The 15,297-nt window shown below is 48.9% G+C and overlaps 1 protein-coding gene across 1 annotated transcript in view; it reads right to left on the reverse strand.

Annotated features, from left to right (window-relative positions):
• Nucleotides 1-985: 985 nt before the first annotated feature.
• REEP1 (receptor accessory protein 1) overlaps nt 986-15,297 on the reverse strand; it is a gene marked incomplete at its 5' end in the record, with an annotated part of 80,311 nt that continues 65,999 nt past the window's right edge. Inside the window, 3 exons of the mRNA XM_029938530.1 lie at nt 986-3,355; nt 6,078-6,229; nt 11,652-11,687. Coding sequence (XP_029794390.1) covers nt 3,284-3,355; nt 6,078-6,229; nt 11,652-11,687 — 260 coding nt within the window. The remainder of the gene's footprint in view (nt 3,356-6,077; nt 6,230-11,651; nt 11,688-15,297) is intronic.

The following is a 15,297-nucleotide window of genomic DNA, read 5'->3' on the forward strand; positions in this document are numbered from 1 at the left end:
CTACCAGGTTTATATTAATTTTTTTTCCCACTGCAACAGTTCCCTGCATTAGGCATGGGGTCAGGACATCAGACCGGTTAGTAACTGAGCACTCAGCTTCTAAATCCCTGCTAACCTTCCACACTTTAAGCAAGTATTTTCCCTTTCTGGGGCTCCTTGGTGACTCAGTTGGTTAAGCTCTTGATTTTGGCTCAGGTCGTGATCTCACAGTCATAGGATCAAGCCTCATGTCGGGCTCTGCACTGAGCATGGACTCTGCTTGAGATTCTCTGTCCCATTTGCTCCCTGTCCTTCCTGCTCAAGCTTTCTCTCTTTCAAAAAATAAAATAAAAATAGACATTTTAAAGTATTTCCTCATAAGCTCAACATTACAAAGATGTTTTTTAAAAGAAAAATGTTAAGACTTTATTCAAGGTATGTATCAGGCATTATAACAGAACAGCAGAACTTCAACCTTTGGAATACTGTAATTTTACATCCCTTTGATGCACAGTCCAGTATACTACTTTATTACAGATCATTCTATAGGGACTACAGGAATAAACTAGGGAAACTGCACAGTCACAATCGAGAACGTCAGCTCTGTGAGTGCGTGCCGTTTGAGAATGCAGCACATCCTATGCCATTTCAAATACTGTGCAGGGTGCAGACTGGGGAGATACTCAGCTGTGGTCATGGTGGACAAGCACTGTTAGCACAAACACACAGACAGTCTACTGTAGAAAACACACATTTCAGAGGCCAGTGAAGTGAGCAAGCTATTCACACAAAGCCAGGAGGGATTATGACTCCATTCTCTATAAGTCCACCACCCCATCTCACCTCTTCAGAAACAGAACGGGTGCTCAATGGCAAATAACTAAAAGTTACTACATGAAAATTACAGACTTTCGAGCTAGCATTTTGTAAACAGCCTATGTCTGTAAACCAGCAACTGAAAAACGTTCAATTATATCCTCTAGACAGAACACCACAGCACTACAGGTAAACTTGGAGGCATTCACATTTTATGTCAGTCCATACACAAAGATACAGCTTGTTGGATAAGTAAACACGTTTTGCCAGAAATATGACAGCTGCTCTCCTTTGTACAGTGAGTGTTTTTAAGAGAGAAATCAACTCCCTAATCAACACTTGAAGGAAAAATAGTTGCATTTACATTAAGACAGCAGTTTGGATACCTTTAATTTGTTTTAATCTTGAGTGAGCAGTAATACAGCATGTCTGAGAGTAGAGTGCTTCAAACTTGTTTTTGGCATAGTTGAGTGCAAACTTGATAGCTTGTACTTGTTAAAACTTTACATTGTAAAATGGCGAAAATATAGTTTGTTCACGAAGGATCTCTGCTGCTAAAGGCATTTCTTGTTTTGGCAAAAAAAAAAAATTGCTAAAAAGCTGCTTAAGCTGTTTCTGATAATTCTGGGTACTCCCAACTCACAGATAAATACATTTAAAGCATATATTTTTCCTCTGGAACTATTCAGTGAGATTGAAGAAAACAGATATTCTGCTTTCCCTCATGGGTTTAGGTATTGGCAGGTGTGGGGCGCATATCATAAAGAGCCTATGTTTGCCCTCTGAGCCACAAATTGCTTTTAGGTTTGTTTTCCTAAATCCTACTGTAAATTACAAAGTCACCTTCAGAGGAATTGTGAGAATAAGGGATTTAAATGTGCATACCTGGCAACAATCAACTTCAGGTAAAACCCTTTCTGGGGTGGCTAAGATCCAGCCAGTGTGTCATCAGCAAAGGCTACTGACACATGTTGGCATAGCTCAGTCATGGGCCGGTCTTTACCTGGGCCTGTTGATAGCTGGTTGACAGTGAGTTCTATGTGGTACATAACACTAATTCTCTAGTCTTCAGGGCATATCTATGAACAAACACGATCCAAGTATTATAAGCGACTGGGTTGTGACCACTGCATGCATTACACTGAAAGAAAACACCAACTCTAAGCACAAATATACAAGTCCTACATTTAGGCTCAGCTCTCCAAGGGGGTGGGGAGCAGCTACCTCGGACCGAAATGCTATGTAAACCAGATTCTTCTTTTCAGATAAAGTTCTCAGTCTAAGAGTCCCCTTCGCTAGCGCTCTATCCTACTAAGCGATCCTGGCTCGCATAAGACGTGTGGTTAGACGTACAGCGCCCGTGAGCGCGACTTCTCTCGTCCACGTTCCGCACAAGCCGGGAGCTCCAGAAGCCACGGCCGCCCCGGGAGCTGAGCAGCAGGTCGGCCCATAAAGATCTCAACCTCTGAGACCTTTCTAGAACCCAGCATTTTGACAGGTTTCTCAGATGTATTTGACAGCATATGTGAAACATAGTTCTAGGTTTGCTTTGTTTTGGGTTGAATGGTTGGTTTTGCTTCCTGTTCCCTTAATCTAGGTGCTCAGATTATAGGCTCCTCTACCCGGGGACATAAGTCACAGAACTGGTTACTATGGAGGAGAAACAGTCATTTGTCAAGCACTGATGGAACACTCAAAATGAGTCCTCACAACAGCCCTGTGAGTTCACATCCCCAGGAAGTTTTACCAAGGGTGAGCCACCTGCCTAAGGCATCGGTAAATCCCTCGACAAAATTCAGAGGCTCTTAGCCAGGTGTCTTTTCATTCTAAACGTCTCTGGTCTATTGACTACATCTGTCTGAAGAATATGGACCATCATCCTGCAGGAAAAGGGATGTTTTTACCAGGGTTGTATTTGGAAGCTTTATAAGCACATCTGAGACATTCTCTAGAATCAAAATAACTTTTTACATATCTTGTAGTTTTCTTACATATCAGAACCTCTGGCAGCCCTTGCGAGTCCATTATATTAAGCCAAAAGCCATAAATATGTACACTGTAGTCCAAAGTATTAGTACCAAGAACAAAAAAAAGTTTAAAAAAATTGCTTTGTTTGCATTTACAGGACTAAAAACGAAGTATGCAACAAATAAATTACAAATGTACATCTCAGCAGTGTGAGGGTGATCTCTTATATTTCTAAAACTACACTGCTGACAATCCAATTGCAGAAAATTACTAACCTCAAGACTTAAAGATCACCCCCCACACCCACACACACATACCTTTTCCTTTAGCCTCTCCCCAGCAAAATAAAAAAAAGGAAAATAAAAATCTTAAAAGTGTAAGAGGAGAGAGAGAAAAGGCTGTGTCTGTGAGGCTGCACACTCAAAGCACGCCAGCTTGCGGATTTCTATGTTATTAGTGACTAGCTCTTTAAGGCAGAGAAGAAACATTCTGTGGGTCCGGTGCTGCTGGCTCATCTCACTCACGTGGTTTCAGTGGCTGAGGATGAGGTACTTTTCTTCCTAAAGCGGGATCGAAGGACTCTAGGCGGTGCCTGGCAGAGAAAACAGAAAAAGCCATCCCTCAATTTGGTGTATGTGTGGAACTTTTAAAAAAATTACTATTTTAAATTTATTTATTTTTGAGAGACAGACATAGAGCACAAGTGGAGGAGGGGCAGAGAGTGAGGGAGAGAAAGAATCCAAAACAGGCTCCCTGCTCTGAGCTGTCAGCACAGAGCTTAATGCAGGGCTCGAACTCATGAGCCATGAGATCATGACCTGAGCTGAATTAGGATGCTTACCGGACCGAGCCACCCAGGTGCTCCTGTGCGGAACCTTTTGAGGCAAGCACAAGTGTGCATTTTGTGTTGAGACACACAGCTCCTTTGGCCACACGCACACATGTATGACGCAGCTGGGGTGGAGGGCTCACTCCTAAGCAGGAATCGGGGTCACACCCCAAGCATCCCGAAACTGAGCACCTCCCTCCCTCTTCATGCTCCCTAAGACTCTGAGTCTCCCAAATGAATGGTTGTGGAGAGGGATGACACACTCTTGTTTCTGCCTCGGGAGCAATGATCCTAACAAGTGACTCAGCACAGAGAAATGCCTCTCCATCTCTTCCCTTGTCTTTGCTGTTTCCTTTGGGAATCAGCCTATTTCTAGGTACGTGCTTAAAATTTCCATCACCAAGTTTGCAATGTTCTTTCTGGATGTGAAATCCTTTAATGCACAGCAAGCCACACAGCAAAGGGAAACATTGTCCTTAGGTATAAAGGTTTCCGCCTCATCGCCACTACAAATGACTATCAGAGGAGCCTTCCTTCCATGGAACATGCAGATCACAGAAATTCCTTCTACAATGCAAAAAAAGGAAATTTTTGTCCTAGCACAGCACTCAAGGCTGGGGGTAGGGAGAGAGAAGGAGTGTGGTCACACAGCTGCTCCAAGCTACCCTCAACCCTAGTCTCTGTCCATTTCTCTCTAGTAACTTCTTTTTCTGTGGCATCCTTCCACACCTCTGTTCCTTCTGACCTGAAGCCCCTCCTTCCCTTCTCTGTTCTGCTGTTTATTGTTCTCTTTAGGACCCAGCTCAAAAGTCACTCCTGAACCCCTCTCCCCACAGCCCAGTCACACACAACCAGGGTCGCCTTCTTTGCTCTCCTAGTGTTTTACACATGAGAGGACAGCAGGGGACTTTGCATCCTTGGCAGAGTGTGTTTGTCTGCTCCCTGTCTCCCTCTCCACACTGCAAACTTGGCGGGGGGGGGGGGGGGGGGGGGGGGGGGGGGGGGGAAGGTCCACAAGTCCACATTGGCCCTTTTCCAGTAAGTAGCTCGTGCCTGGAGGGCACACAGAAGGGAAGGAGGGAGAAAGGGTGAGAACAAAGCAGAATATAGGAAGGTCTGGTCTTCCACGTCCTGAGTCCTTCACGTCACCATTTTGGCTAGGAAATGTTCACCAGCCTCCTCTGGACTCGGAGTAAAAGAGGAATCATCGAAACCTACCTTTAGATGTGCCTCAGGCTGTTTAAAATAAACAATAAAAGCAGCTTGTGCAGTCTTACACAACAAACACAAAATGGCACAAACCCTTAGGCCCTACCATGTTTTGGGCACCTTCCATGTGAGAGCTGAGCCCCTTCCCCCATCACGGGTTTGCCCAGGCTGTGATGGAACCCAGAACACCTTTTACGGAAACCTCTGACTTCAAAACTGATCCACATGTGCCCCACCCTTGGAAAGGTACACTCAGTGGTAATAACCACGGTCCTCGTCTGAATGGGATCAATAGGCCAAGTTTCACGGGGTCCCTACGCTGAGGACAGGGGGACCCCCAACTTGCCTCAGCTGGACTTTCAGGCCACAGTATTTGGCAGACGGGGCATATGAGAGGAGATGTGAGGGGCAGAGAGAAGACTCGTGGGTCCCCAACTCTGCCAGCTCCGCACCTGAGTCTAAGACTGGCGACTCCCTACCCACATCGCATAGCAAGGCCCCCGAGGCTCTGAGCTTAGCCCTTCTGCTAAAACTCCATCCACACCCACAACCGGCCACAGTACACCTATCAGGTATATTTTATTTGGGTCATTTTAGAGGGCTATGTATGCCCTTTCAGTAACATTTTATCAATATTGGCTTTGTACTAGGCACTACTGCTGTCTTGGATATACAGTGATGAACAAGGTTTATTTATAAAAAAAAATTTGTCAAATAACACATTTTCTTCCCCTAAAACACACATTTGGGTTGCTTTTCATTTATGTATCATCTTATATTAGTACTTGTACATTTTTATTAAAAATTTTTTTAATGTTTATTTATTTTTGAGAGAGAGAGACAGAGTGTGAGCCCGAGAGGAAGAGAGAGGGAGACTCGGAATCCAAAGCAGGCTCCAGGCTCCGAGCTGTCAGCACAGAGCCTGACACAGGGCTCAAACTCACAAACTGTGGGATCAAGACCTGAGCCGAAGTCGGATGCCCAACCGAATGAGCCACCCAGGAGTACCAGTATTGTAAATTTTTAAATTTTATTTTAGATACTATATCACCTCTCCTCTTTCTCAATAAAATAAGCAGAGTCTTTTTTGCCCTTGGGCCAGTCTCTGGATTCTACCTAGTGGCTTGTCCTATTTCTTTGATGGAGAGATCTTCCTACCCCAGGTGCCCAGGAGATGCTGGGTCCCCCTAGGGATGCCACTCCCAGGCCCCCCAGATCTCCAGGGAAGGCTCCTGTGCAAACACATGCTCCACCCACAGCCCCAGACACCGTGTACCTCCAGGGGGAACTCCGTCTTTCGAGGTGCCTTAAACTTGTACATGAAATCCAGCAGGTCTTCCTCCTCCTCGTCGGAAAATGCCAATGGGTTTTGGACCTCGTGGGGCTCCCACGCCTTCACACCACCCTCATTCACATCTCCCTCAACCACTTAATGTCCATTTACAATCTACACAAAGGAGACAAAGTACAGCAGGGAGGGATCAGTGGAGAAAGGAGCCAGGAAGGGCAGGCAAGGGCACGGTTAGGCACACAGCACGACAAGCCACGCCTGTTAGGACAGCGGAGGTCCCCTGTGTCTGAAGAAGCAGCCAGTATCCTCTGGGCCTCCCTGCAGGCCGGTCCGGGACTGGGAGGTTGTAACTGGAGACTGGCAGGCTCGGTGCACAGGAACAAGCAGAGGCTCCAGAACCTGATAAGCTGCCAAGGGACGTGGGGCACCACTGCCCTGGGACAAGGAAGGCGCCACCTTAACTGAGAGGCATCAAACCCTGCCGCTCGGACGTGTGACACCACACCAGAGTGCTCAGGGGAAGAATCCCCTCTAGAAGGTGATCTGAAGGGTGGACCAGAGCTTCCTTTCTTACAGAGACAAGCCGTGTCGACTGTGCACCACAACTGCATACTCAGCTCCATGTGTTCTTCAAGACAGGCTGTCAAATGCCAGAGGCCTCAAGAGAGAACCTTAAGCAAAGTTGTGTAGATGGTTCATTTCGAAGGCCAAGTCCTAGAGAAGCAAGAAGCTTAGTGGAAAGAGAATCTTGGAATACCCTTTCCTCCAGAATGACAGCAAGATTCCTGTTTTAATCTCCCTGGACTAAATCCACAGGAAAAACTCTAGAATTAATTCTTGTCATGGAACCCACAGGTTTGTTTGTTTGTTTTTTTAATGTTCAATGCTTACGCATATTCTATGTCCTCCCATTTAAGCTAAGACATAAAATATCTTCTGTCCATACCCAGCTTATCTGATACTCAAAGATGTATCTTTCTATGTTTCATATATTGTTTTTACCTCGAATCACAGACTGCAGATGTAGGGAGCCCTCAGGTCATCAGGTCAACCACCCTAAGCCCTTAGGATAAAAAACACCCAGAACTCTTTCTGTAACATCCTGTTACTGCTCCTAAAAACACAGTCAGCCACCAAAGTGTCTTCTCCATCAACACAGAACTCACTTGACTACAGAGCGCCAGGTGTGGGGTAACAGACCCTAATTTCGAGTAGCTTTTCCAGGTACTGATGCTGTGTCCCCAACAGCCAGCAGGAGGCAGCATGAGAGCTCGGTTGCTTGTCTGTCTTCACCACAAATTGCAAAGCAGAATTGTAGCCTGGGAATGACCTCCTCTGACAGCATCTTGGTAAGGGCCAAGATGAAGATGTTAACCTTCCTTTGAATTTTCTGCTCTGTGCATTCCCCAGCCTGGGGCGTGGTATGGGGTCAGGTTGTCCTCTGGTCCCTCCTTCTGCCCATAGGGCTCTGTGGAACATGAAGACTGGCAACTCCAGGAAGCCCCCCTGAACACTCTGGCCCTCCCTGACCTCCTCACTGTAAGACCACAACTGCACTAGGGATCCGTGCCACGTGACCTGTGCTGCGTGCCAGGTTCTTGTATCAGCTTCATCCTGTCGGCCTCAGCCTGACAGAAAGCATCCTGAGCTCTGGGGACCACGGCGATTCTCAGTGCCTCTGAGCACTGATGCAAGGCTGGGCACACAGTGGCTGCCCATCCACTAAAACAGGTGGAATATGGACATCATCCGAGAGCTTGGTTCTCATCCCAAGTCCGACCTTGACATCCATCCACAGAGACATTCCTTCAGGACATAGATACCTTTTGCCTGACAGGAGGAAAAAGAAACAGGTCTGCTCAGAGCCAAAGGCCTCCCACTAGGACAGAAACTGCAGAAGCAGCCTGGCTAGGTCTGCCCGAACACAAAACTGCATTGTGGGAGCAGGCTTGGGGATTGGTTTGAGTCTGCGCCTCTGCACATGTGATTCCTTCCAAATTCTGGTCCCGGGCTTTCCCTGTGCTATTGATATCCACTCCTTAATACCCAGAGACAACCTGCGTGGGGAGTGACTCTCATGCAAGTTCATGGCCACAGCAACCACCTCTAAACCGCAGGTGAGGGCAGCCAAGACCTTGAGCCTGCAAAGCTGCCACCCTGGTGCCCAAGGCTGGGCGGCCTCTAGGAAAGGACAGGAGTCCCTCCTGCCTTCCGTGGCCTTGGCTGACAGTCTGTATGAATAAATGTGTCAGCAGGACCACAGCAGGCTGCACGCAGCTCCATGTCTTCTCTCTGCGGGGAGGGCAGGGAGGAAGAAACTGGCTGAGTCTCAGAGGCCTGAGTAGATGGGTCTGTACTGAGCCCAAGGCTTCCCCACCCCCACAGTGCCAAACAACCCCCGGACTGTTAACCCCCAGGTTAGCGAACACATCCCACACAGCACACATTAGCGGAAGCCATTAATGGAAGTCAGCAAACGAGTTGAAGGGCACATCCGCTTGGAACACTTACATCCGCGTCCCCGACAGCCACCGAGGAGAAAGAAAACAATACTCTGTTAGGGAAGGGTCCCTGGGGATGAAACTCACACGGGTGTGAGCGTGCGTGCATACACACAGGTCCACGCACATACACTCACTCGTTTTGCACACTCTAAACTTCACACAGCCTCTGATGTCAGAGCAAACATGCTGCCTGGGGCCACACTCAAGGAAAATGCAATTCTCTCTCTCTTTCAGTAGGAGGAATAAAAGACATGACTTTGCCTTTTTAAAACAATGTCCCACACACTTGGTTTTTTATTTTTAAGGGAAAAATTCCATCTCTATGACTAATTCCAAGCAGTAATACAAACTTCGATTCTATATTACATCAGGGCAGGTAGGGAGAAGAGGGAGAAGAAAGAGCAGACAGGCGGAAAGGAGAGAGGATAATAGAAAGAGACCTGGGCAGGAAACAACAGGGAAATGACTGACAGAGGGGCAGGAATGGAACCGAAGTGGGGAGAGAATGGTTTGGGGTCTTATATGCACGGATGAAAATCATCTCAAGGGCCCAGAAGGGGGTCTGTGAACACAGAGTCTGTGACCCCCTGAAATCCTCTCCCACGACGTTACTGCCTGAGAGCTGGCCCCCAGCCCCTCAGTACCATCCGCTGACACCTCACGTTGGACACCTTCACTTGCAGAGATGGCCACACTTTATGGAGGAGGGGACCGAGCCCTGAAGAGCTGAGGGACTTTCCCACCATCACGGAGGGATGACAAAGCTTGTCTTGCAAGCAGACCTTAGGGAGACTGGGGGGTGAGGGGAGAACTCCGGGGCACTGGGCACTGGGTGTTAGGAGGGCCCGAGAAAGAGAGGGCTGGGGCAAAGGCTCCCAGATCACAGCTCTGAGCAGGGCCACCCCAACTGGAGGCCCCCACCCAGGCCAGCCTGCTGCCGGCTCCCCAACACCCCCATCCTCACAGCTCCTGGGGAGAGCAAAGTCTACTAAATTCCTACAGTACAACTGCAATTCTATTTAAATGCACTGGAAATGCAGCCTCTGATTTGGAAACCATCAGGGGTCACAAAAGGTGAGGGCTTCCTAGGAAACCACGCAGAGCAGTCCCATGAAGAAAGTGGGGTGGAGAAGGCAGCTTTATTCTCCCTGGATATTAATCCCAGAATTAGAGGCTTTCAGTGGCTTGCACTCAAAATTGGTGAATAGTTAGAAATCACTGCAGAGGCCTCTGGGACCTCGCTTGAAGTTGTTCCCCAAGAACCAGTAGGTCCACCAGGTCCAAGCATTAGCCTCTAGCACTGGAATGCAGCCCCCCTCCCCCCCCCCGTTTGTTTCTTCCTTTTTAAAACTGGGATATAACATGACATGCTGTTAATTTTAGGTGGACAACATAATCATTTGAGTCATATACATATGTATATATATATACACATACATATATACACATATACATGTACATATGTATATACACATATAGATTACACACACACACACACACACACATATATATATATATATATATATATCCTTCTGTATCTAATGTGGACCAGGAGGCCCCTGAGGGACACAGAGCTGCTCAGAGTTAAAGCTGGGGTAGGGCGCCCTGGTCCCCCTGCTGAGGACTCTTTTGACTGTCAGTTCACATTGGGTTATGGTCTCCAAAACCCCCAGGTCTTCTGTAGACTTGTTAAAGCCTTAGCGTTGAGAAGTTTTACAAGTGAAGAAATGAAGGGGAAAGAGGATACTTCTTAAATGGGGCTCATGTCCTCTATCCTCACCACTGCAGGAGGGACAGCCATGCCTCTGCAAGCTCAGTGCCGGTAGCACAGACAGTGGTGGGTGCTGTGCCTGCCTTCCCCCCACCCCTACCGCCCATGCCAGCCAGCAGCTGCACGTGTGGGGGCCTTTTGCCTTGGAGCCAAAGGCAGATCCTCGGTGGAGGGGCGCCCTCCATGGCAGGTGAAGGGACGCTGGGTCCGTACAGCACCATCTCCAGTCCCTCGTGTGTCTAGTCAAGGTTAGGGAAGCAGCAGGAGCAGGTCAGGGAAGAACATGGCCAACCGCGGACGGCCATGGCTGCACCAAGCCAGCATTCACTCACAGGAAGGGCAGCCTGGGCTCGTCCCCTCTCCCTGAGGTTTTCTGGCTACTCCCAGCTATAATAAAAAGTCTTTTCACATTTTCACAACCACGCAGTGAGGTGAGGAAACAGGACCTTTATCTCAGTTTTAAGCTGAGGAAACCGAGGCTCAGGGTGGTCAGGTGGTTCACGCACAGTTATGTAGCTAGTAAGTGGCAAAGCAGGCCCAGGGCTCCCTTGGCTGCCCCGGACCTGAACCCTTGGAACTACAAGGCTTCACTGTTTCAGGGGAACTGGGTAAGTTCCTGTGTCCTCATTACCCACAGCACAAGGAAATATGACTCTGTGGTGGTTTTAAAATATCTCCACATATTCTTTGATACTACCTCTCCCTTCCTGAGGTGGAGACTAATTCCCCTTCTCTTGAGTGTGGGCTGGACCTTATGACTCACTTCCAACCAACAGAAGAAGGCTGAGGTGCTGGTGTGTGACTTCAAACACGAGGTCCTCAAAGATACTGTGGCTTCCCACGTGCTCTCTCTCTACTGGATCGCTCACTCTGGGTGAAGCCAACTGCCATGTCGTAAGGATGCTCAAACAGCACCAGAGAGACCCCTGTGGTGAGAGGATCTGAGTCTGCAGCCAGTAGCCACACAAGAGCCATCTTCGAAGTGGACCCTCTAGGCTCAGTCAAGCCTTTATGTGACAATAGCTCTGGCAGACATCTTGGCTACAACTATTCACAGACCCTGAGCCAGAACCACTGGCTCAAGCTGCTCCTGAATTCCTAGCCTGCAGACACTACAAGATAACACAGGTTTTTCACTTAAGGGAGTTAACCTCCTGACTCCTGCCCCTCCCCCCAGACTATGCAGCCGAAAGGGAGCCCCAAGGTCAGGCGCCAGCTTATGGTTAGAACCTCCTCCTGAGGCGAGATTCCAGCACGCTGCACAGAGGCTGGCTGCTTACTCACCTTTCCGGGTCCTGCAGGTAGAGCAGCAGGTACACACTGTAGGGATGGGGGACATCATCAGTGATACCCCTTACTTGACAGTAACCAGCCCCAGCAAATGGGGAAGCCCCAGTGAGGTCTGGGGATTCCAGTATGTTCAATATAGGGGTCCCAGGAATGGAGGTCTCTGTAGAGACACCAAGGGCAGGGGAGGAGATAATTCCGGATTCAGCTTCCCCTCAGGTGCTAGAAAATGCCCTTGCCTGTCCCACAGGGGTCAGTCCTTATATCCTCTGAGAAATAATTCTAACAGCACCTGCTCACACACCCCTCCACCCTATGCCTTCCAGTTCAGGATCACTCTTTTAACACCACCTACACTCTTCCTGGGGTTCAATGCCAGGCTTTCAATGAATGGTGTCTAACAAGATTCTGTAGAGAGGGCAATATGTTTCTGCATAGTGTTATTTTACACCATGGGTGTGTGTTTTTATTTTACATAGTTACATTATATCTCACTGTTTTGTACTTTTTTTCACTGGCATCATTTCAAGAATGTACATTGTACATTGTATGTACATTGAAACCATTGCCTCCAATGGCTGCATACAGCTCCCTGGGGTCCAGCCACCACCTCTGACCTGTCCACCCCCAGGCTGCCTCCAACAATTGCCACCTGTCCAGGGTTTGCAAATTCTGTTTGTTCTCCCAAGCCTGAGGCACAGGCTGAGTAGGGATTACGGTACCCTTTCTCCAGAGGGGAAAGCTGAAGGGAACAGGGCTCATCTTCCATGCTAAGGTCAAATTCTCTGGTGGTGACTACGTGAGGTGTCACTCTGAGAAAGGTTCGGAGGCTGAACGCAGCTCCCTGGCGAGAAATGTGGTAACCGCCTGGCAACATCTTCCTTGCCTGCACTGCTCTGCACAGCCCACTGTCGCCTTGCCCGGTTGGAAGCCAAGACTCGGGCCCTACCCCAGCACGCCCAGTGTCCAAGGCGCACACAGCCGCAGGGAGAGCACGCATGCCCTTGCAGCTGGGCCTCCTTTGTCACACTTCCTCCCAGGCACATCGATTCCCAACTGCCTGAGTGCTTTTGCCCTAACCATGCCCAAGTCCTGGGTCATCTTTCATCTGTCTTTCGTGAGCTGACTTTTATTTGAGGCCCCAGAACAGCTGGAGTGAGTGCCACAGGGTCCCCACCCTCCCTGCTGGGTCAGCACCTCCCTTCTCTGTCCGCTGGAATCAGAGGTGCTAAGGCCCAGGGCGAGCAGGGGGGAGCCCAGGGTCATGTTGCAACACAGCGGGTTCTCTGGCTCTCCATGAACTCTACCTGCTCAGCCTGCATCCAAAGCGACCCCTGGATGCCTGGCCCTGGGTGTGACTCGCTGGGGTGTGGCGGAGGGCATCACTACTAATGGAAGGCTGCAGGGCCAGCAACAAAATCAAGCACCCAAACCCTTTTCTACCTAGTACTGGTCTGGGAAAATGTTCAAAGCCCAGGAGACGCTTCCCATCATCTTCAGACCTCACCAGACTTCTTCTCCCTTTCCCAGTTCGGAGGCTGCCCTAAATAATCTACCAGTGGGAGGTCTAGACAGGAGGCCTGGATTCTGGTCCTGTGTGGCCTTGGCACAGTGCATGACCTCTCTGAGCCTGCTTCTTCCACTTGGTTCACTTTATAATGACAACACAGAATCTCAGAGGGAAAGGGACCACGGAGCCACCTAGGCCCCACTAGAGCCTCAGTGGATGACCATTCAACTTTGGTTTGGGCCCTTCCAACGTCAGGGACCTTACTACCTCACAAGGCAGCCCATTTCCCTCCTGGACACTTTCATATTAGAAAGTACTTTCGTAAGTGAGTTACATAACAACGGTAGCAGCTACTGTGCAGAGTGCCAGGCAGGATCCTAAGCACTTGTACATGGATTATTTTATTCAAATCCTCACAACAACCCTACAAGTGGCTATTGTCTTCCCTCGTGAACAGATAAGGAATCTGAGGTTCAGAGAGGGTAAGAGATTGCCCAGGTCACACAGCAAGTAAGTAGCTACTCTCTTGGAACTTTACCCAATTTTATCCCATTGGTTGTTGCTCTGACTTCTGAGCCTCACAGAATTGCTGTTTTTCTTCCAATAACAGTTTTCATTTGAGGCTCTGTGGCCAATGAGCTGACCAAAGGTGGAGGTGATACCTAATTCCACTTCACATTTCTGTTTCTGAAACAGTGCCCGGTAGATCAGAAGCTATAGACGCTCAAGGAAACCTGGATGGCCAAGGGGTGATGAGACAGAGAGCACTGGCCCAGGAGTAAGGAGGCCACAGGAGAATGCCAATCCATGGGTGATCCTGGTGACAGTTCCCTTCTCTGGGCCTTGGTCTCTTCACTGGTAATATCTGAGGGTTAAGACTGAATGATCCCAGAGGTCTCTTCCTGCCTGGCCTTTTGGGATTGCATTCTAATTTTTTTTAACGTTTATTTATTATTTACTTATTTTATTTTATCTTTTTTTTGAGAGAGACACAGACAGGGTGAGTGGGTACTGCACTCTAAATTCCCTGGGATATCATTCTAAATGCTCCTGAGAGAGGGGCGCCTGGGTGGCCCAGTTGGTTATGCCTCCAACTTTAGCTTGGGTCATGATTTCATGGTTTGTGAGTTCAAGCCCTGTGTTGGGCTCTGTGCTGACAGCTCAGAGCTTGGACCCTGCTTCGGATTCTGTGTCTCCCTCTCTCTCTCCCCCTCCCCCCACTCATGTTTACACACTCTCTCTCAAAAATAAAAATAAACATTAAAAAAAATTTAAATTCTCCTGAGAGTTCAGTCAAGAGATAGCCCTTCCCTGAGGCGATCCTCACCCCTAAGGCCAAGCTTCTATCTTCCCAACCCTGCCAGAGAATTTTCCCCTCCAACAGAGAAGCCGCAATGTTCAAGCCTGGGGTCAGGGTGAGGTGGGGTGTTCCTCAGAGGGGAGGAAACTGGCCTGGCTCTAAGCTGGTCTCCCTTCCCTGGCAGGAAGTATAAGCCATGATTCCCAGGCCGCCACAGGACTCCTTCTTTCCCATCCCTGTCAAAGAGCCCTAAAAGTCAGGTGGGATCTTTGAGGCTTGAGGCCAGGATGCCCCCTGCCGCATGCACCTGACAGCACAAGGTCAAAGTCCAGGTGACTCACATGTCCCTGTTTCTGTGTTTAAGAACAGGGCAGCCACCCGGCCCACGTCACAGCCAGAGACTCCAAAAGGGTGGTCCAGTTCCCACCCTTGAGGCTCAGTGTTCCGCCAAGGGTGAAAGTGGTGATCCAGAACTGCACCCTACGCTCCCTTCACCATTAACCCTCCGCGGGCAGCAGCAGTGCTCAGCTTCTGAGAGCCAAACTCCCTGGAATCTCTCCAAGGAACAGTCTGGCAAAATGTGAGTCCTGGCCCAGCTCCCTACCCTCTAATCTACGCCTCTACCCTCCATAAGCCTGCAACCCACAAATGGATCAGACATCAGTGGGTCCTAAAAGGGGCTGCATCTCAACACCACTATATATGGGTCTCATCCCAGACTTATGGAATCCTCTGGAGATGGGCCCAGGACTCTGCGTGTTTAAGAAGGTCTCCAGGTCAAGCCTCATACAGCCAACCTAATGCCAGGCACTTGACAACCAGAGGGAGACATC

The sequence above is a fragment of the Suricata suricatta genome, chromosome 4 (genome assembly GCF_006229205.1).
Source record: "Suricata suricatta isolate VVHF042 chromosome 4, meerkat_22Aug2017_6uvM2_HiC, whole genome shotgun sequence".
Lineage (NCBI taxonomy): Eukaryota > Metazoa > Chordata > Mammalia > Carnivora > Herpestidae > Suricata > Suricata suricatta.